This window comes from Fusarium phalaenopsidis, assembly GCF_050370095.1.
Source record: "Fusarium phalaenopsidis strain FUZ10S chromosome Unknown contig_32286, whole genome shotgun sequence".
Classification (NCBI taxonomy): domain Eukaryota; kingdom Fungi; phylum Ascomycota; class Sordariomycetes; order Hypocreales; family Nectriaceae; genus Fusarium; species Fusarium phalaenopsidis.
The window spans coordinates 1,319,660-1,339,744 of record NW_028145413.1 but is presented as its reverse complement, the minus strand read 5'-3'; the positions used below and the strand labels follow the sequence as shown (position 1 = coordinate 1,339,744).

Here is a 20,085-nt window from a genome sequence, read left to right as displayed (position 1 = left end):
TGCAGGCCTTCTCGGCGCAGGCCACTTTCTTTCTGCAGATCCAGCAAAATGTGACGACCCTTGGCCCCAAGTTTCGGACTCAGTTGAAGGCGCCTGGCCGACTTGCTGTCTCCGGGTACTTTGTTTTGGGCTTCCACGTCTCTCTCAGTCCTTGCGGCATCCTTCCGCAGCTCTAACATGGAAAGACAACTAACATCCAACCTACCTGAAGGGGGCCACCCAACGGCCCGGCTGAAAGAACCAAGCTCTCCACTCGGCCCATTGCGAGATCTCTCGAGACGAGATTATATTATCCAAGCAATCAGGATCCCCCGTTTTCTTCGGCTGGGCCTTGTTTCGGTGACGAGATAGAGATCCCGCCATCAATCCAAAAAGAAAGCGGCCCGACCCACACATCTGGACAGCGAGGTGGCCACATCAAGCCCTGCTTGTGCTTCTGGTAGCCAGAGAACATGTCGATCGTGCTGCTTTTCCATACCTTGACATGGGGCCTGGTTTTTGGGCCTTCTTGACGTGGACTCCGTCATATCATATGGGAGTTCGCCAAGATGCTCGCTCTGCGGTTCCGCCCCTTGTCACTCACAGTTTACAAGTCGGACCTGGGCAGACATGTTCAGCTGATGTCCGCCGTTCAAACTCGGCAACGTCCCATTTGCACGAATGTTACATGATTTATTCGCATTAAAGATCTAGATTCTCTGCCATCTGAAAGCTCACCACCAAGCGTCACCGATATCCCTGGCCCGGCGTTCACATCCTACACCGCCTGCAGAACCATCAAGCGAAACGTCGCCGAGATGAAGAGCGCGATGTTAATGCCAGTACCAAAGGGGCAAAGATGGACAGTGGTTTGCAACCAACAAGCATCAGCAACAGCCTCAGACGCCAACGCCGACAGAACACCCAACAGAATAAAACAAGACCTGTAGGACACGAGGGGGTTCACAGACCATCCCCTTCCTCCCCCCTTTCCCTTTCATTCACCTCTTGTTAGCGAGGAGAGTCGGCGTAAATGTATGTGGTCCCGCGCTCAAATCCCAACCAACCAGATGCTATGCAACAACCGAAGCCGCCCAACAGTCACCTCACATGGCCATCTCAGCCTGCAACTTTCGCAACTCGGCCTCTTCGTCGTCTTCCTCCACAGCCTGCTTCTTGCTCGATTGAGCTACCACATGTTAGTTTCGTTGCAAGACCAAGGTCCGCTCAGGGCACTTACGCTCTGTGTTTACTGGCGTGGGCATCTTGTGTACTGCATCTGACACGGGCACGTTGCCTGTCGTGAGCATTTGCTCGTCGAGCTGCTCCTGTTGTAGCTGCTCCAGCTCCTCTTCCAGATCGACGTCGTCGACATAGTCGCCGATAGTGGCGTTGGTCATGGCGGCGACAATCTCTTCGCTCATGGCATTGTGCTCCCGCAATTTCTCCCTGTATTAAGATATCAGAAAATGTCTCCTTCACAAACAGCAAAAGTTGGGGAAGGGGTTCAGGGACGCACATTGTCTCGTCCACCTTCTCCGGTGTAAGTTTTCCGTGGATCTGTGCCATGGCCTGGCTGGCCTTCTCCATCGCCACCAGGGTCTCCCGGTTGATGTTGGCCGACTCGATCGCGTTGATTTGCTGCTCCAGTGTCGTTATCTGCGAGGCGGTCTGGTCGAGCGAGTGCTCATGTGTCTTCTTACGCCTCAAGGCCGCCTTGGCCGCTGTCATCTCCATCAGCATCCTTGCCCCGCATTGTCCCGTTGCTCCAGGGAGGGCCGCATACCATTCTTGTTTGTGTTGACGTTCTTGCGAGCGATGGCGTCCTGCTCGTCAATCTGTGTCTGAAGATGCCTCTCGCGCTTCTGCAGCATCTCCAGCTGCGCGCGCAGACCGAGGATCGCATTCTTGGGGGTGTCCTTGCGCTTCTGCGCCGCGCCACCGCCAAACCAGCCCCACATGTTTGTGGTAGTTGTTTTTGTGTCGGGTTGTTGATGAAGGAGGAGGAGAGAGGATGAGGAGCAAGAGTCCTATTTCCTCTCGAAGAACAGGTCGATCCGGAAAATGGCGTAACGGACGGGGGCCTCGACTCGGACTGGGATAGTGGGGTTGGGCCGAAAGGTGCTCTTGAAGTAGTGCAGTTTGCCAGAGAAAAAAAGGCAGACGTACACAGACTCGGGACAGTCGAGTGATCCAAGTCTACCGCTTCGTTCGGTCTTGGTCGTCGTCAGCGTCGTCGTTATGTCTGGTGTCTTGGTTGGTGGTTGACAAGGTTGGGTCGAGGCAGCCTGCGAGGACTCTTATCGTTGCCTGTGCCAGTTCGCGGGAGGATGACGGCACTCTTTGCCTTTGTCCGAGATTTTCCCGATCATGTGACGCAATATTTCACATGGCCAACCCGAGATGAAGGGTATGATTCGCCCACGCCCTTACTTGTACAAGCTAGACTGACAAGACCATCATTTCATTGGGGGCTTTCCGATGATGGATAGTCGAGATTATTCTTGACCAAGGGTTATTTCACGGCTACATTGCTAGAAGATCCGAATACCTTTTTTTCATGTCTGTTCTTTTTCTGTAAATGATGAGCTGATCTATACACCCCTCTCACAGGATGTACGCGGATATGTCAGCATCTCGAGCTTTTCACGAAACCACAGCTTGGGTCACGCGAGACCTCTCCGAGTCAGAGGTGAAGCTATTCCCACCTAGCAACCCCCTCGGCCAATCACCAGACGACCCCGAGTTTTCAAGTTAAGATGACATTTCACGGTCAGATAAGATGCCATTCTTCTGCCTTTGTGAGATTGCGTCTGTGTTTTAGACAGTTATGTCACTGTTGGCCGACGATAAATGCTTTGTGAGCTTGTGTCACCCTCCAATTTCGCTCTTACACTTAGTTCCCCATTGACGAAGACGGGACCTGGAATCTACCTGATTAGGGAGACTTAAGGCACACTATTTTTGATATTTGAGAGTCAAGGTACAATTTCCAAAAGCGAAGTGAAACTCACAACACACTTGGACTTCCCTCATTACGCTCTCGGCCCCTTGGCCTGGTTATATCTTCAACTCACGCTCACGCTTACCACCATAGGCCTCCAAAGTCATCCAGGATATCCTGCTATAATCTTAAAATTTACTTCAGATTACATTTCTCTCTGGTTCTCCCCCATCTAATGACGATACCCCTGACATCCATCTTGTCGTTGCCTTGTTCCATTACGCAACCGCGATTTTCTTCTGTTAGGCATCTGCCGAGATCCCTGAACAGGACAAAATGGCGGTTCGAATTTTCTTGGTCAATATTGTGCACAAGATAGTGGACGATGATCATGTCGCATGAGTATAGATGGTGGAACAGGCCGTTCTACTGGATCAAGAGATCAGGCACCAGCCTCCGCAGCCCTGGTTACTTTTAAGAGGGGTGGTAACAGGTTTTTGGTATCGTCAGCATTATTATAACAGTCGATATATTAGAGTAGGATTGAGAAAGAGGAATAATATTGGTTTGCGTGTGGTTGGGGGCAGGTGCCTGGTCAACTCATCAGGCAACACAAAAAGGCCATCACTTTGAGATGCGCCACGAAGTCAACTCAAGAGTAGTAGTCAAGGACCAAGCCAAGGCGGTCCTGTTCAATGTGCAAATTATGTTGTGTTGTCTATTTGCAAATCTGCTCCAGACTCCGCCAACCCGCATCCACCCACCAGGACTCGCCAAGTCTCTATCTACACTCGTGTTGCTTCTTCTCGTGCTTCTCAAACCCAATTCGATCCATCACAACCCAATCTTGACAATAGACAACCAGTATTCAAATATTACAGAAAAGCATCTGGTTCACTTTTGGCCCACCCCACCTCCTAAAAATCCCATAGCGCCAGCATGACCGTATTAAAGACGCGACGGGTCGAGTCGAAATGAAATGGAACAAGTTGCCTGAAGAACGCCAAGATGGTTGTTGCGTTCGCCATGCTCGGCTCGGTATTCTGTATCGAAGCCGCTGAAAGTTGGAAACGTTAACACGCGTAACGTCATGGGTCCACGTATAGAGTTGCAGGTCCAAGGACCAGCCTTCCCTTCAAATGAAGATGCTGAGGCGTAGGAGATCAACTCGAGCCTGAGCCGTTGGTTCGAGCATTTTACTTGTTGCCCTTTTCCTGCGTGTCATAGTGCCAGACGATGTAGTTGGGGAGGCCAATGACATCGTATCCAGCACGCTTGGCCATCTTGGCAAAGCCTTCGGTCTCAGCCTGGTTTTCAAAGGCATAGCATGGGAAGTTAATGCCTGTAGAACATGTCAGTCACTGCCCCTGGTTCAGCTCTCAGTGGTAACGAACCAGATCGATGGACGTCAGCCTTGACAAGGATGTTGACGCCACCAATGCCATCAAGTTCAACTTCGAAGTCTTTGTTGTCACGCCAATTGCCCATCTTGGCCATATATTGGCGTCCAGTGTCAAACTCCTTGTAGCCTATATGCATGCTGTTAGAAGAGTTCCAGCCCGCGCATTGGTGTTACTGACCCTCAACGATGACGGTGTCTTTGGGCAAGCTATCGGCGAGTTTGCGACCTTTATCCGATTCGATCCAGGAGTTGTAGTCGACTATCCGTGGATGTAAGTATGGGGAAAGTCATTGACTAGATATGGATCACTTACATCGACCCTCAATATCAACACCCTTCTCGAAACGGTGGAACCAGATATCTAGAACAGTTAGTTTCGCCTCTACCCAGAAAGGGCACAAACATACTGGGGACGAGGACATCTTTGTCATGTGCAATAAAGTCCTCGATGATCCGCCTTGGGGCCTCCTCAATATCCACATCCCGCCAATACACCCAGGAGTGCTCGGGCTTCAAGGCGGTGGCCAGGAGATAGTTCCTGGCCTTGGCCATGGCTTTGCGCCGAGGAGCCTGGACCTCGAACGCATGTCTCTGGTCTGCATTCTGGCTCAGGTGGAAATGAAAGTTCTTCTCGACGACCGTAATGCTGTTGAACGGGACCTCGTCTTTCCGCTTTTGTAGGTGGTCCAGTTCAGACGCCAGGACAGCCAGTGTATCGTCTTTCGAGTCGGAGATCAGGAAGGCGAGGTCGATCAGGCGATGGGGGTAGGTGAGCTCGGCAATGAGCTTGAAGTAGTTGGCGAGGAAGGGAGCAGCATCCTTCAGGGGTGTCAGGATGAGTATGCGCTCGTTCCTGATGAGGGCCTGATGGCTCGAGGTTATGGGGTTCAGGTCGATGTGCTGGATCGTAGGAGATTCGACCTTGAGCGGCTTATGGTGGTTGAAGATGACGGGTGTCTGCATGTGAGCATTCCACACGGCATGTTCGTTCGGCGTCATCTCCATGGGGGACTTATTCGGACCCCAGCAGCGAACACTGGAACTCGGTCAGCTAAGGATTTCTTGGACAGGTGGTGCCGAGTCTTGGCCATACTCTTGCGGTCCCGGGGGTGTTCCTCGAATACTGCGGTATAGTAGCACTATGATGCCAGTTACACCGATAAGGAGCAACAGGCGCGACCGTGTCAGGTTGGAACGCAGTACTCTGCTCGGGGGCATCTGGGCCTTTGCGGCTTTCCAGTTGAGCCCGCCGTGTGGGAGAAGCATGGCGAGTGCTTCGGGTGGACCGTCGTCACCACCCAATCGTCGAGGTCAAGTCGTCCGTCGTGTGTATGATCCAAGAGCTCCCGTCGCAGCAGCAGCAGTCGTCGGCACGATGGTCGTCGTAAGCCACGTGGCTCTGCTGTCCCTTGGTGGTGGCCGATGTCGCAGCAGTCGTCGCAATCGCCGTTGTCCAGAGGCAAAAGTTTGTCCCTCGTCTTTTTCCTCCGGGGACAGATATGACGCTGAAATGGCTACGGACAGGGGTTTGTTGGCGGCTTTGGGGGAACTGAGGTCGTCGCGAAAGGGGTCTAGCGTGTCTAAGACGGCGCTCAATATCAACAATGCAATGTTCTGTTCGCGTTGATCAAGGTTCAGCAGCAAGACTAAAGTAGAAACGAGTGTGTGGCGGCTCCGGTGCCAATTGGTGAAGACGGCCAGGTCAGGTCGTGAGATGGCAGAGCGACGAGAGGGACGATGGAGCCGGCCAGAAAATACTACATTGTCAACATTGCGACAGCTCAGCACTTTCCCTCTCAGCATACAAAAAAAGCCTAGATTCTCGTTGGCTTAGCAAAGCTGGAGCCCAGTGCGTGCGCAGGTGCAGGGTCCCCGAAACGATTCAGGGCCGCCTCCCCCACTATTCTCGTGCTCTCCAAGCGCTCCACAGGGCCCGCCGCCCGGCGTCCTTCAGCGGCTTCAGCGGCAGACAGCCCCTATAATGGAATCCGAATGCCGTCCACGTCCGGGATGAGTGGGTCTTTTGAACATCCATCATGGATCCCTCGTTTTATCTTGGCTTACCCTGGATTCGTGATAAATTACATCATCTTTGGTTTCATGATTAGACAGTTATCTTTATGTTCTCTCTAATTTGTTCCTTACGATAATTGCCTTTAAATAGGTGGCGTAGTCTTGGTGCTTCGAGAGAATCAAGCTTCGTCATGCCATCCATGGGTAATTATCAAATGGCTACACACAACATACCCGTTCCGATGCCATGTCGTGGAACGGACCACGAAAATCACCATCAAGACCATCACGAGTAGGAGAATATTATCCCAATCCAGCGTAACATGTCACCACTGTAAGACCGGCGACAAATAGCTGCAGTCACGAGCGAGATACTCTAGATGTTCATACCACCCTGATGCGTCGTTCCATAGGTCCTGGATACGAGCCTTGAATTCTTACAGTACACCAAAGAGGCCAAGAATCAGCATGAACCGAAGCGCATCATGGCCCCGATCTAGCGGAACTAGCATGCCTTTCCCCTGGGCGGCTAATCCACTGATCGTAAAAGATCTCCAACCAAACGCCGTATGCTGACACCACCCCCAGACGGCTGAAAGAAATAGCAGCCAGTATTCTTAAACCGACTCCAGTTCTGGCGGGAAAACTCTGCTAGGTCCCGGCGCAGTTTACAGTATATAAAAAGAAGGGCACCGCAAATAGAACACCTGATTGATAAGCTGGGGAATAAATAGACCAGGGAAGTGTCCATGCCCAGCGGCTGGCATTGAAGTGATCGGCCGAGAATTCTTTCAAGCAACTCCGCTGACGTCGTCTTGTGTTCCAGATCGGCCTTGAGGATTGGACCAATGACATCGACAGGGCGCAATTGTCGCTGATCGCTGACTGGAGCAACGTCTCAACCACCACCATCAGCGTGAATGTCTCCTATTCATCAAGATCTCCAGGAATAAGATACTCTACCGAATCGCTTGCAAGAAGGGTCGCGTTTTTCAGACACCAACGTGAAGACAACCTGGGAATTTTCACGACCAGCAATCTCACATGCACGTTGCGCATTTGCGACATCATCTCACCTTGTTTATCCGCCGATTCACGATACCATCAAAGACGACTCAAGCCAGGACAACACTCACAACATCACGAACAATGACCGCAACAAGGCGCTCTGCACGCATCAGCGCACAATCTACGCCCAAGCTGAAACCTCCCACCCAGACTGCGCCCAAAACCAATGGCCGGAAACGCAAGGCACCACCAGCTAAAGACGGAGCTGAAGCGCCCTCGACACCACCAAGGAAGCGCGCGCAGGGCAACCCGACAACTCCGGCAGCAGCCCTCCCGCCGCTGACACCGACTCCTACTGCAGCAGGACTTTTCGCCGAGTCTGGAAACTCTACTAGGAAGCCTCTCAGCGCGACCGTCACGCGCCTTGCGAACCCCAAGCTGACAAATGCGCCGTTGCTGTCACCAGAGACGTCACGGCTTGTCGCATCGCGGGATATAGAAACCGTGTCGCCAACCAAGGCGCCGCAGGTCAGAACGACAACTGAGAACTTGCTTCAAGAGGCATGCGACTACCTCGTCAAGGTTGACGGGCGCATGAAGCCGCTGGTCGAGAATCACCACTGTCGAGTCTTTTCACCAGAGGGCTTGGCAGAGGAGATTGATCCGTTCGAGAGTCTCTCGAGTGGAATCATCAGCCAGCAAGTATCAGGAGCAGCGGCCAAGTCAATCAAGGCGAAATTCATTGCCCTGTTCGAGGAAGAGCCCGACTCGCGATTCCCGCACCCATCTCAGGTTGCCGCCAAGTCGATCGAGGAGCTTCGCACAGCAGGTCTTTCGCAGCGCAAAGCCGAGTATATCAAAGGCCTCGCTGACAAGTTCGCCAGTGGGGAGCTAAGTGCTCGGATGCTTCATGATGCCTCGGACGAGGAGGTTATGGAGAAGCTGATCGCCGTACGCGGCCTCGGCAAATGGTCTGTCGAAATGTTCGCTTGCTTTGGGCTTAAAAGAATGGACGTATTCTCGCTCGGCGATCTGGGGGTTCAGCGAGGCATGGCCGCCTTTGTCGGTCGTGACGTTGCCAAACTCAAGTCCAAGGGCGGCAAGTGGAAGTACATGTCTGAGCAGGACATGATCGAGCTGTCTGACAAGTTCGCGCCGTATCGGAGTCTCTTCATGTGGTACATGTGGCGAGTTGAGGAGACAGACATCAGCACGTTGGAATAGCTTCCCTTTGCCCCTGGTTGCTGGGTCAGCTTTTGTTGTTGCTTGTATGATGTTTACTGCGTAGACAAATGATCTCCTAAATGATGCGTGTTGACGGATCCGTTCCGATGCCCGTCCTCTGGTAGCGTCGAGTGGTGATGTAATGTCACAGAACTCATCAATAGTGTATGAATGATTGGCGCAAACCGACTATCGAATCCATAGGCGCCTGATGATCTTCAGGAGTCGTTCTCCCAACCTCGTCGGCTCATCCAAGCTCGAAGCGCAGGATATGCAATCAATGGCAATTATTTCGGGACAGGGACGTGATTGAAGGACCTGCTCGATTCGTCATCGACGATCTGCTCTGGGATGAGCCCGCTTTCATGGCATCGCTTCCAAACGGCGTTGAAATAGGTTACGCCACACGACGACCAAGAGACGCCTTTGCCGAGCGACCAACCCGCAGGAGAGGACATGGATATATCAGATCAGGTGCATGGATACGTGGTCAAGCTTCAGCTGGTTTGCTCCGACAAGAGGTCTTGGCAGCTCGACGGCTAAAGCTGTCTTGTGCAGTGAAAACCTTGATAACCACCCACCCCATTCACCTGCATCGCCAGCTCGCTGCAAACCTGGCATGGCGGAATCTGAAAGCGGGAAGTGGGAGGCTGCTTGGCGAGGGACGACAGGTCATGAGCGGCCTCAGACTGCTGCACGCCAGACCGCGGCAACTCGATGGATTGGATCAAATGTGGAGTTGGAACAACCTAACCTACGCGTCAGGGGGCGGCGGGACGGAATGGAGGAGGCTTGCGCCGCAGGCTTGTGATGGCGGACGATCCAACCAAGTAACGGGGACAAGCCCCAAGCTCACACGCATACCGGCGGCGAGCAAGACGATGACATTCAAACCGTCGAGTGGCCGGCGAATTGACTTTTTAGTCCTTGTGGACGGGATGTGAGATTTGAAACTCTTTCCCATGCTTGTGTGAGAAAATGGCCGAGGCCACATGCGCCCGCCTCCCTGTGTTGCTCTGATGATAGATTCCTCTCCAGGTGCTGGTTGTAATCATGATTCTCCGGCTAATTCTCCAAAGATGCTCAAGAGGGAGAAGATGGATGATAAGCTTTGTGGCCCTTGCAGCCGGGGAGAGAAGGCCAGGGGCGAATTTGATCCAGGGGTGGTGCGAAAAGGGGGTACCTGTAGCAGCATCTATCCGCGGCATATTCCCCAGTCTGGTAAATGATGGTTATCCACTGCAAGACAGAATTTTTGGCCTTGGTCTTGGTCTTGGCTTTGCGGGCACGGCAGCTCTAGAACTCCGAGATCCCTTGTGTGATCGAAGCATCAGCCAAGACTCACATTGGAAGCACATGATGGGCGAGAAGAGATACTGTAACCCTGGCCAGGATGTCACCGGCTTTCTTCACTTCCCGAGGCGCGTAGGGAATAGATACCGATAAAGTATCAGGGGAAATAAGGATTCGGTTCTCAGATTAAAACTCAAGGGATAGAAAAAGGAGGACATTTGGTTTCTTTTTTGGTCTGCGGGAGTCAATAAAGAGGAGAACGACAACGATACCCGCTCGGAGGTTCCGGAGGCCCCGGAGGGTAGTCGGTCGAGTGTGTTGCTTCGTATCGAACTGTCTCCATCAAAAGGTCAATGGTGTCCATGCATGTGTGTGAATCCCATGCCCGGCACGTCCAACTCTCGGTGTACCACAGAGCAGGTCTTTCAAGGCCTGGACTCACGCTGCCATTGAACAACACCATCGTTTGTGTTAGCATCTTGGCCATTTCTTGGACACAAGTGCCCTCTAATAGTAAAGCTTGCACTAGCAGGCCGCACAGCCGTGGCCGAGATGCAAAGACAAGACTGAGCGAGGTTTAGCCTTTGTGTCATGGAAGGATCATGACGTTTTGGTGCCAGAAGTGTGAAGTGAAACGAGGTCTGTTCAGGATCGGTCACGGCTGTATGGCAATGCTTGCCGACGCGTGGACCGTCGCGGCGCGGATATGGACGAAACAAGACGGATGGAAGCAAATTGGTCCTGGCCAGGGGCGTCGTTGAAAGAGTGGTGCATTAATCGCCTCAGTCGCCAGGTGTTAGTGTGTACTTTCGGTGGCCTCCCGCCCAAGGTGACAATCGGTGATGACGTTGCCAGCCAGCAAGTGTCTTGCTAACACCTCTGCGGATTACCTCCGGGACAACCTCCCGCCATCCTTGCTAGCCTGAACAGAAAGCGGACCTCCCCAGCAGCATCAACAGCTGAAATGGGGAGCAAATCTCGCCTGAGTGGGAGGATAGGATGGAGATCGGAGTCAAGGAGAGCTGGGCTTGAGTTTGTGCCTGATCTGGAAGATGCCGGCCCGGGAGCATACGATATCGAGCTTGGAGTTGATGAGAGAATTCTCGACCGCAGGTGAAAGTCGATGGGAAACAATTACATCCCCTGCGAGATCAGGTTGCTCAAAGCCAGCCACAATCCGCTAGAGGGAGAGATAGCTGCTACCACACCAGCAAGACGGCGGGCGTGGCTGCAACGGTTGGAGAGACCTGATTAACCCCACTCGTTGTCAAAAGGTCAGGCAAGTATTGATACGCATTGGCAGATGCGAGCGATGTTGATTGTTTTTGTTGTAATCATGGTTGCTGTTGGCCGAGCAGTGTTGCAATCGCGTTGTCACCCATCCATTCATTGCTGCATCAAGCGTCGCTTGCTTGCCTGTGGTGCATGGCCCGCCTGTGCCCAGCGCCAGACAGAGCAAGGTTTGAGAAGCGGTCACCTCGAGGCAAAACTCAATGGATCGATGGATGGATGAGTGAATCTGGTGGTGAGTGACTCGAGCGGCCATCCATTGACAATGGGGCCGTGGGTGGCTTGTCTTTGATCCATTTAGCGGAAATGAGTGGATGGCATGGAGCTGGAGCAGTGTCCCCGAAGAACAAGCCGCATTTCTCGCACCTGGCCTTGCCCCCGTCACACCCGTTCGCACCTCGCGCTGGCCTCCTGCTGCAATGGATCCATCCCGTCGTCCAATGGCCCCGTCCATCGCCCTGGACGGACCGCCCTGAACAGGCACTGGCTCCTTTTTTGGCGTGTCTGAGTGCCCCTGGGCCCCATGGCTCTAAACTGGCCTGTTGGTGCCCTGCTTTGACATTTCAGTGGGTGGACGGGATGGGGCCACCCCTGCTATCCCGGCCTATCCCTCCCCATTTCTTCCATGCAGGCGACGCCAGGTTCCCACCGTGTTGGAGCTCGCTCTCATCTTGCAGTGGTCGTCCATCTCTCATCTCGTCCAATCTCTCTTCTCCTCCTCCTTCTTTCTCCTGTTGTCGACCTCTTCCTTCCCTCTCTCTTGTCGTCGTCTCGTCTCGTCCACTTTTTCTCTTCACGCCGCTCGTTTTCGTCAGGCCTTTTGCGACTTCCCGTCTCAAGAATCGCCCGACTTTATCTAAACTACCTACCTAATTCTGAGGAGGAATTCTTCTGCTGATCCCCAGCATCACGTCCATCCCAGTCGTTCACCGAGAAACCACCCAAGAATACTAAAGGAAACACATACAACAAGAAAGAAAATCAAGGAAATACAGGATCTAGTCCCGTTACAAATTAGGTACGTACAAGCAATCCATCATCGCTTGGCCGACCCGACTGCGCTGCACGCCGAGGCGCGTAGTATGCGTATGCGTTTTATCAGTGCTTTGACACATGGGGCGTCTCGTCTCGCCTTTGGTTTTCCTTCCCCTTCGCCTGCCCCAAACAAAACCTCATCTTTCTTCCTCCCACACCTCGTCGTCACTGTCCTTCGCTTGGCCATTTCTTCCTTCCGCATTGGCTTGCTCACGTCTTGCCTCCCTATCCCACCCTTCACTTCGTCTTCTCACACGTCTTGCGCATAGGTTGGTTGTCCTCGAATCTCCCCATATCCTCACTCCCCCAAAAGGGGGACATCGCCACCCTACCGAAGCACCCTCAACACTCGAGATATTCGCCGTGTCTACCAGCGCGATCATCTTTTACGCCCGATTTACCCCGAGGCCGCTGCAGATGATTTAGACGTTACGGACTCAACCCACGATCCATCCACGCTCACACTATATTCCCGTTGCCGGAATTTTCGATCTATCTTGAACTCGGATGCTAATTTGTGCTTCCTTCTAGGCCATCATGCATTCTATGAAGCTTCTCTCCGCCATTGCGGCTCTTGGTGTCACCGCCGTCTCTGGTATGCCGTCTTAGAATTCACAGTGGGCGCGTATACTAATATTGTCCAACAACAGGCGCTGCCACCTGCACCAAGGATGTCAAGGTCACCGAGCCTACTCCCGCGATTGACTGCAAGGTCATCGATGCCAACCTTATCATCGACAAGTCCGTTGCTGGCGAGGTCGTCATTACCGGTCCCGAGGAGATTACTGGCGACTTCATTGCCAACGATGCCACCAAGATCATCTCCCTGTCGAGCAGTTCTATTACCACCATCGGTGGCAAGCTTTCCCTTGAGGGACTCGAGGCTCTCCAGACTCTTCAGATGGACGCTCTGACCGACGTCGGCGAGCTCAGCTTCATCACTCTCCCCCGTCTGGGCACGCTGGTTTTCGGTACTAAGGGCGTTACTAAGATCAGCGCCATCCGAATTAGCGACACCTACCTCAGCGATCTGAGCGGTCTCAGTGTCGCCTCCGTCGATAGTTTCCAGATTGACAACAACAGGAAGATCACCAGCTTCAACTCGGATCTCGTCAATGTTACCAAGGAGCTCCTTATCTTCGACAACGGCAACAACATGGACATCACCATGAACAAGCTCGAGCTCGCTGCCGAAGTCCAGATCTCCAACGCCAAGAACTTCAAGGTTCCCGCCCTTGAGACCGTTACCAAGAGTCTTAAGTTCACTAGCAACCCTGAGCTGAAGTCTCTGACCTTCCCCAACCTCACCAAGGTTTCCGAGACCATCTCTTTTGTCGACATGAACAAGCTCACCAACATCTCCTTCCCCGTCCTCGAGACCATTGGTGGAGGTCTTGCCATCGAGAACAACACCAAGCTCCTGGCCATTGACGACCTCCCCAAGCTCAAGACTGTTTATGGCGGTATCAGCCTCCGTGGTAACTTTGAGAAGTAAGATTATGCTCTAGACTTGCTTGTTTTGTATTTGCTGACATGAAATCTTTAGGGTCGAGCTCCCCAAGCTTGATACCGTCAGCGGCACTGTTGTTGTCACCTCCACCACCGATATCAAGGAGTTCTGCCAGTTCTTCAAGGATCTCAAGGATGACGGCAAGATCGAGGGCAAGGAGGAGTGCACCTGGAACAACCCCGAGGCTAACAAGGGCGGCGAAGGTGGCGAGAGCGACACCAAGTCCGGCTCCAGCTCTGATAGCCAGGATGAGGAGGATGCTGCTGGCATCCTCAACGTTAACATGGCCTCTCTGGCCGTTGTTGGTCTTTTCGCTGTTGCTCAGCTGCTGTAAGAAGGAGATAGACGAGGCAAAATGGTTCGGTTTTTGGCGTCGTCCCCTGTTCTCATGTTCTTGTTTTTTCTCCAACATATTGTGTTTTGTCATCCTTCGTGAGGCACAAGATGTCTTTCGCGGGGGCAGCAAGTGCGTGCAAAGGATAACCCGTTAGAGTTTAATAATCGACTGTACTTGGACTGAACCTCCTCAATTCATGTGCGTGCCATTTTTTACTCCCTGGAACCAACTCAGCCATGTTAGTATGTGATGTCTCAAAGCTTGCTTCTATCCACACTTTCTAAGTGGCATTTCTTTCTGAATTGGGCCTTGTGAAAAGCAAGGAAGACAGTTGGACGTTGATTGGGAAGTCCGTTATGAGTGGTGAGGAAGATATCAGTCTCGGGTTGGCCCTGAGCACTCTGCATATCTGTAGACCTACCTACGCAAGTTGGTAGTTCGACTATCCGCCAACACCAGCAGATAGGCCAATTATTATCTGAACGCAGTCCTGACACATGGTCCATTTTCTCACATCATTGTTGATTCGCTCATTTCAAGACAAAAAAAGCCTTTGGGTATCGTATTATGCATGCCACTGTTAAACCAAGTCCAAAATACAACTCTATCCCAACGCCCATTCAACCACCCAGGCCAAGTTTCATGCGCCATGTCTAATCGTACAACCCCTTTTCGAACTTTTCGGTGCTGAAGAATTTGGGGACAATGGCATTACCGTTAAATACGCGCCCATCTAATTCGTTCACGGCCTGTAACGTGTTAGCTGACTGGTAGTGAGTGATTTGAGGAATTGTCGAATTACCCTGAGCGCAGAAACCTGATTCGTAAACTTGATAAACACCTTCCTGCTGCCCTGATCGATATATAGCCTCTCAACACGCCCGTACTGTGTGTCATGTTAGCTTCAATGCCATCTTGAGACTGGTGATAATGTTCAGTACCTTTTCTCCACACTCTTCTCCAATCTCTTGTCCCAGGCCTTCAGCAATCTCTCCTTCGAGATTGGTCATATTCTCGAGCATGTTGTGCAACACAATTACGTCGCTCATGAGACCGAATTTGCCCGTGTCTTCTACCTTGCGCTTGCCGCCAATGATCTTGCCCTTGCCACCAGGTTCCGCCCAACCACCACCGTCGGCGTCGGCTTTCTTTCGCCGCTTCTCAACTTGAACACGGAGAGGATTGATGATACCCGATTCATCGGCGCCAAGGCCGGTGCCCTTTGTCCAGCCATACTTGCTCATGAGGCGATGAGCAAAACCCGCTTGTCCTGGTCGGCTTGATCGGGGCGGAGGGTCGCGTTCGAGATCACCAACCGTAGAACCGCCGCCGAGGGCTGGAGGTGGAGAGTATGCGTCGTCTTCACCTTCACCTTCATCCTTGGGTGCTTCAGGCTGCGTGTATCGTACGGGGGCGCGAGATATGGTAGCCGGGTTGGAGGCTGGAGGGGGTGATGGTGGAGGAGGAGCTGGTTGAGAAGTCTGTCCTTGAGACATGGCTAACCGGCGCGCAAAGGCGTCATCTCCTGTCGCATCGTCTGGCGGAGGAGCTGGGGGGGATCGCGGGGGAGGGGGAACAGCGGCGTAGGATGCAGGCGGTGCGAATTGAGCTGTAGTTGGGTTAGGCAGGGGCATAGTAGGTCTGCTGTTTTGGTCGAACTTACTAGACGCAACATGTCTCGCATCCTCTTCATCATCTGAAAGGTCGCTCTCGTCGCGCTTCCTCCGATGTCTGTAAAGTAGAGCTTTCCATTCTCTGACCTCCATCACCTTTTCGTCGCTGTGCAAATACTCTTCCACATTTGTTGGTCGCGTAGGGTCGTAAATGTCGTCCCAATTAGTTTCGATCTCTGCCTGCTGTTGCCTCTTCTTCTTCTTTTTGCGCCCTCCGCGCTGGCGCTTCTCGCCTGTTCCATATAGCCACTCATCTTCTTCTGTCGCTGCCCAGTCTGCAAGAGTGCTTTTCGGTTGCGCAGGAGCTGGAGGGGCGGATGGGGCTGTCGGTTTAGGGGCTGCAGGTTTGGGGAACGCAGTCTTTGGTTTCGCTTGCTTTGCTTGCGGCCGACGAATGGGCTGGAAGCGGAGGGCTGGATCGATAGCCTTTTTAACAGTATTTTCGGAAGAATTGTTATCTGATTGGTTGTAACGAACGGGCGCCGATGAGATGGTAGTTGAGGCGGAAGATGCGTCTTGAGGATCGAGGAGGTTTTCGTAAAGCGACAGCCCTCCACGAGGTGGCGGCGGCGGCGGAGGAGCTGCCATGATGTTGAGGCTGGAGGCGATGTGTCCCTTTAGAAGACAGTAGATATCGTGTACTGAAAACACGACTTTCGCCGAAGGCCTTTGGCAGCGCACAGGTTTACCGAGATGCCGCACCTATACTGTAAGTAGTTGGTGAGAATGAAGGAAGTTGACCGGGAAGCTATTCATTGTCGCGCAGTTGCGCGTGCCTGGTCAAGCTGTGGCTGAAAAGACTAATGCGCCACATAAGGCGGAAGCTTCCCGCAAGCTGCACCTGCAGCTGGGGCAGGCACAACTGGGGCTGCTGGAGGCTGCAACTGCCCCTCCATCCCGACTGAGAATTGGACCCCGCCAACCTGACCTCACGGAACCTTAGGTGCCTGTAGCTTCCACTGCGCAGACGGTGACTGACCGGCCTGAGATTCTTTGTTGTTTACGCCCGATTTCAGCCTTCAAGGTTGATTCTTCTTTCTTCATCCCCCTTCCTTCTTCGGCTCTATACGCGTCGGCTTTCTTCATAGCAAGTAGCCATCGCAATCCCTCAATTCACCATCGTGACAAAATTTCTCTACTGTCCAGTCCTAGCGCCAGCCTAGACTGCCGCCTGAGAAAATCGTCACCGTTCCAGGTTCCTATCACCGCTCGCCCCCCCACTATTCCGACCTTCCTCCTCCATCTCGCGATCGAACAAACACATTCAGCTTGCCTACCGCCCGCCATGGCTGATCTCGCAAGCCGTATCACGAACCCCAACGAAGCGGCCGCCGATGCGCCTGCCGAGGCCGCCCCTGCTGCTACCGCCGCCGCCGACGAGGCTGGCCAGACCGATGGCACCGTCGAGCAACTCGGTGGCTCTGGTCTCCAGGAGCCTGAATGGGACGTCGAGGTCTCCTTGAGCGAGCTTCAGGACAATGAGGCTACGCCTTTTCACTCCGCCACCACTTGGCAGGATCTCGGACTGTTCGTCGCTACAAACTCCGTCATGCAACCACCGCTAACACCTTCATTCCCAGCCCCGAGGACATTCTCAAGGGCCTCCTCTCCCTGAACTTCTTGAAGCCTTCCAAGGTCCAGGGCAAGTCCCTACCTCTGATGCTCAGCAACCCCCCACGAAACATGCTGGCACAGTCCCAGTCTGGTACCGGCAAGACGGCTGCTTTCGTCACTGCGATATTGTCGCGCGTCGACTTCAGCAGGCCTGAGCAGCCCCAGGCCCTTGCTCTTGCGCCCAGTCGTGAGCTCGCCCGTCAGATCGAGGGTGTCATCAATGCGATCGGCCGTTTCATCCAGAACCTCAAGGTTGCTGCCGCCATTCCTGGAGCCCTACCCCGTGGCGAACCAGTCCGAGCTAGTGTCATCGTTGGAACCCCGGGTACGGTCATGGACATCATCCGGCGCAGACAGCTGGATGTCTCTCAGCTTCGGGTTCTTGTGCTGGACGAGGCCGACAACATGCTAGATCAGCAAGGACTTGGCGATCAGTGCTTGAGAGTCAAGAAGTAAGCTTTGTTTTGATTTGCGGCTAGTTACACGAGTACTAACGAGATGTGTAGCATGTTGCCCAAGGACATCCAGGTCCTCCTCTTTTCCGCCACATTCCCCGAGAATGTCATGAAATATGCTGGCAAGTTTGCGCCTAACGCTCACAGCCTCAAGCTGCAGCGTAGCGAGCTCACTGTCAAGGGCATCTCTCAGATGTTCATTGACTGCCCTGATAATGACATCAAATACGATATTCTCTGCAAGCTTTATGGCCTGATGACCATCGGCCAGTCCGTCATTTTCGTCAAGGTTAGTAGTAATCGTATAGTCACTTTCTACAATCACTAACAGAGGCATAGACTCGAGAGAGCGCCAACGAGATTCAGCGACGTATGACCGCGGATGGCCACAAGGTCTCTGCCCTTCACGCCGCTTTCGATGGCTCTGAGCGAGACGAGCTTCTGGCCAAGTTCCGCCAGGGAGAGAACAAGGTTCTCATCACCACCAATGTCTTGGCCCGTGGTATCGACGTTTCCAGTGTCTCCATGGTCATCAACTACGATATCCCCATGAAGGGACGAGGTGATAGCGAGCCTGATGCTGAGACCTACCTGCACCGTATCGGTCGAACTGGTCGATTTGGACGTGTCGGTGTCAGTATTAGCTTCGTCTACGACAAGAAGAGTTTCGATGCGTTGAGCCAGATCGCTGCCAACTATGGTATCGACCTGGTCAAGCTGGACACTGACGACTGGGATGAGGCCGAGGATCGAGTCAAGGAAGTCATCAAGAAGAACAGAGCACAGGCTTCCTACGCACCCAGCGCGACTGAGCCCAAGGCGGCTCCCGCGGCTAGCTAGGAGCCTGCGCCTGCCTGGGAGTGGCCCGCGTTGGGGGTTCGCTACAAAATGGGATACAATGGAATGAATCCCGATGTCAAGGTTCATAACGGCTGAACCACGATAGAAGGGTTCGAAGCGAGACGAGCCGAGTCGAAACGATTCGCAATGGGATGTAACAAGCAACCATCTACCTTTCTTGGGCTGCTAGCAGCGAACTACGGGGAGTGAAAATGTCCCTGATGACGATGGAGGACGGGTGGATGAGGGTGGACTTAGCTACCCTGTGTCTGTAACATTGCAGGTACATGATGAGATACCAAAGAGAAAAGCTGACATTTGCCCAACCCCGTATCGAACCCAATATGGCCCATCACGAGTATATTACTGATTGATCCGTGCTGTGATGGTTTAGCTACGTATTCTTGGGTTGAGTTGCGAGGACCTCATTCCAAGGTGATTTGGGCATGAAGCGCCGGACGATTCTATGCTGGCTCGATGAAGCAACCACAAAGGTGATACAATCAATGTCCAGGAGCGCTCCAGCTGGGAAGACCCTCGCCAGATGACGTGGAGTGCATCAGATATCACTCCCACCAGTCTGGAAGCAGGTGTCTCGCAGGTGGGATGTTGTGGGACTTGAGGCCCGCGTTGTTCATGCGCAATTGGTAATATCTCGCAGTTCTTAGACGCCGACTGATTGGCAGCCATGTCTTGGGAGATATACCTAAAACGATAAAGCGGAGGAGAGCATCAGAAGCTTGTATATGTACCTAGGTGAGTGGGCGGGGTGAACGGGGCTTTAAAGCTGCTGTTTCTGATCATGCATCACGACTGAAGTTGGTGAATGGTGATGCTGGCACTAGTACCTGCACTGGGCAGACTCCCTGCCTAAGAAGTTAGGTGCCTGTTAGGTAGGTACTAACATGGATCCTAAGTTGGCGCAGTTGTTGAATCAAATTGAACAATGGAAAGAGTGGCTTTCCACTCTCACGTGCTGGCGCTTGTCGAGGGAGGTTCTTTGTCCATTATTTCACAATCCGTTCTAGAAAGGAGAACCTCAACGATTTACAACCTCCACTTTCGGGGGGTCCAACTCACCGCCATGATGTAGCTGCCATGATGGCGCCCAAGAAATCGCTACCAGCGACAGAATTTCTTTCGTGTTACAAAACACGGATTGCGACTTGCGGTGGATGCTGTGGAGGCTAGGCGCGGCTTTTGGGATCAGCGGCCCCCAGGAATGGATACGCGATGCATCGATCAAGCCAGAGTTATTGGAAGCAAAAAGGGCCGGCGCCCACGACAGTGGGTCGGCTGTTCGAGTATCCAGAACGACCATGGACTTTGTCAAAGTGACGACAGCAGTATGTCTGCATTGCTACTAAGTTCAGCACAGTTCATATTGCGTACAGCGCTCCCAACCTCGGCGCCAGCCTTCCTTGCTTCCTTGACAGCGAAGACCGGCGAAGCGGACGAAATGATGCTA

General features: G+C 53.1%; 6 protein-coding genes across 6 annotated transcripts; 3 read left to right on the top strand and 3 right to left on the bottom strand.

Annotated features, from left to right (window-relative positions):
* Window positions 1–1,085: 1,085 nt before the first annotated feature.
* On the bottom strand, window positions 1,086–1,940 carry LRP88_02746 (Snf7-domain-containing protein; the record flags this gene model as incomplete). Its single annotated transcript, XM_083239386.1, has 4 exons — window positions 1,086–1,168; window positions 1,220–1,428; window positions 1,499–1,703; window positions 1,766–1,940. 4 exons carry the CDS (start codon window positions 1,938–1,940, stop codon window positions 1,086–1,088), a joined length of 672 nt encoding a protein of 223 aa, XP_083104516.1.
* Window positions 1,941–4,119: 2,179 nt separating this feature from the next.
* Window positions 4,120–5,591, bottom strand: LRP88_02745 (Anp1-domain-containing protein; the record flags this gene model as incomplete). The annotated part of the gene is made up of 7 exons (XM_083239385.1): window positions 4,120–4,265; window positions 4,318–4,386; window positions 4,443–4,452; window positions 4,504–4,584; window positions 4,639–4,686; window positions 4,740–5,361; window positions 5,419–5,591. The coding sequence occupies 7 exons, from the start codon at window positions 5,589–5,591 to the stop codon at window positions 4,120–4,122; spliced, it is 1,149 nt and encodes a 382-aa protein (XP_083104515.1).
* Window positions 5,592–7,487: 1,896 nt separating this feature from the next.
* Window positions 7,488–8,570, top strand: LRP88_02744 (DNA-3-methyladenine glycosylase II; the record flags this gene model as incomplete). Its single annotated transcript, XM_083239384.1, has 1 exon — window positions 7,488–8,570. One exon carries the CDS (start codon window positions 7,488–7,490, stop codon window positions 8,568–8,570), a length of 1,083 nt encoding a protein of 360 aa, XP_083104514.1.
* A 4,155-nt stretch (window positions 8,571–12,725) lies between these two features.
* On the top strand, window positions 12,726–14,032 carry LRP88_02743 (uncharacterized protein; the record flags this gene model as incomplete). The annotated part of the gene is made up of 3 exons (XM_083239383.1): window positions 12,726–12,783; window positions 12,839–13,679; window positions 13,735–14,032. 3 exons carry the CDS (start codon window positions 12,726–12,728, stop codon window positions 14,030–14,032), a joined length of 1,197 nt encoding a protein of 398 aa, XP_083104513.1.
* Window positions 14,033–14,688: 656 nt separating this feature from the next.
* LRP88_02742 (G-patch domain-containing RNA-binding protein) lies at window positions 14,689–16,296 on the bottom strand (the record flags this gene model as incomplete). Its single annotated transcript, XM_083239382.1, has 4 exons — window positions 14,689–14,784; window positions 14,838–14,921; window positions 14,977–15,644; window positions 15,699–16,296. 4 exons carry the CDS (start codon window positions 16,294–16,296, stop codon window positions 14,689–14,691), a joined length of 1,446 nt encoding a protein of 481 aa, XP_083104512.1.
* Window positions 16,297–16,993: 697 nt separating this feature from the next.
* LRP88_02741 (ATP-dependent RNA helicase DBP5) lies at window positions 16,994–18,617 on the top strand (the record flags this gene model as incomplete). Its single annotated transcript, XM_083239381.1, has 4 exons — window positions 16,994–17,235; window positions 17,289–17,774; window positions 17,829–18,066; window positions 18,117–18,617. The coding sequence occupies 4 exons, from the start codon at window positions 16,994–16,996 to the stop codon at window positions 18,615–18,617; spliced, it is 1,467 nt and encodes a 488-aa protein (XP_083104511.1).
* Between the last annotated feature and the right edge of the window lie 1,468 nt (window positions 18,618–20,085).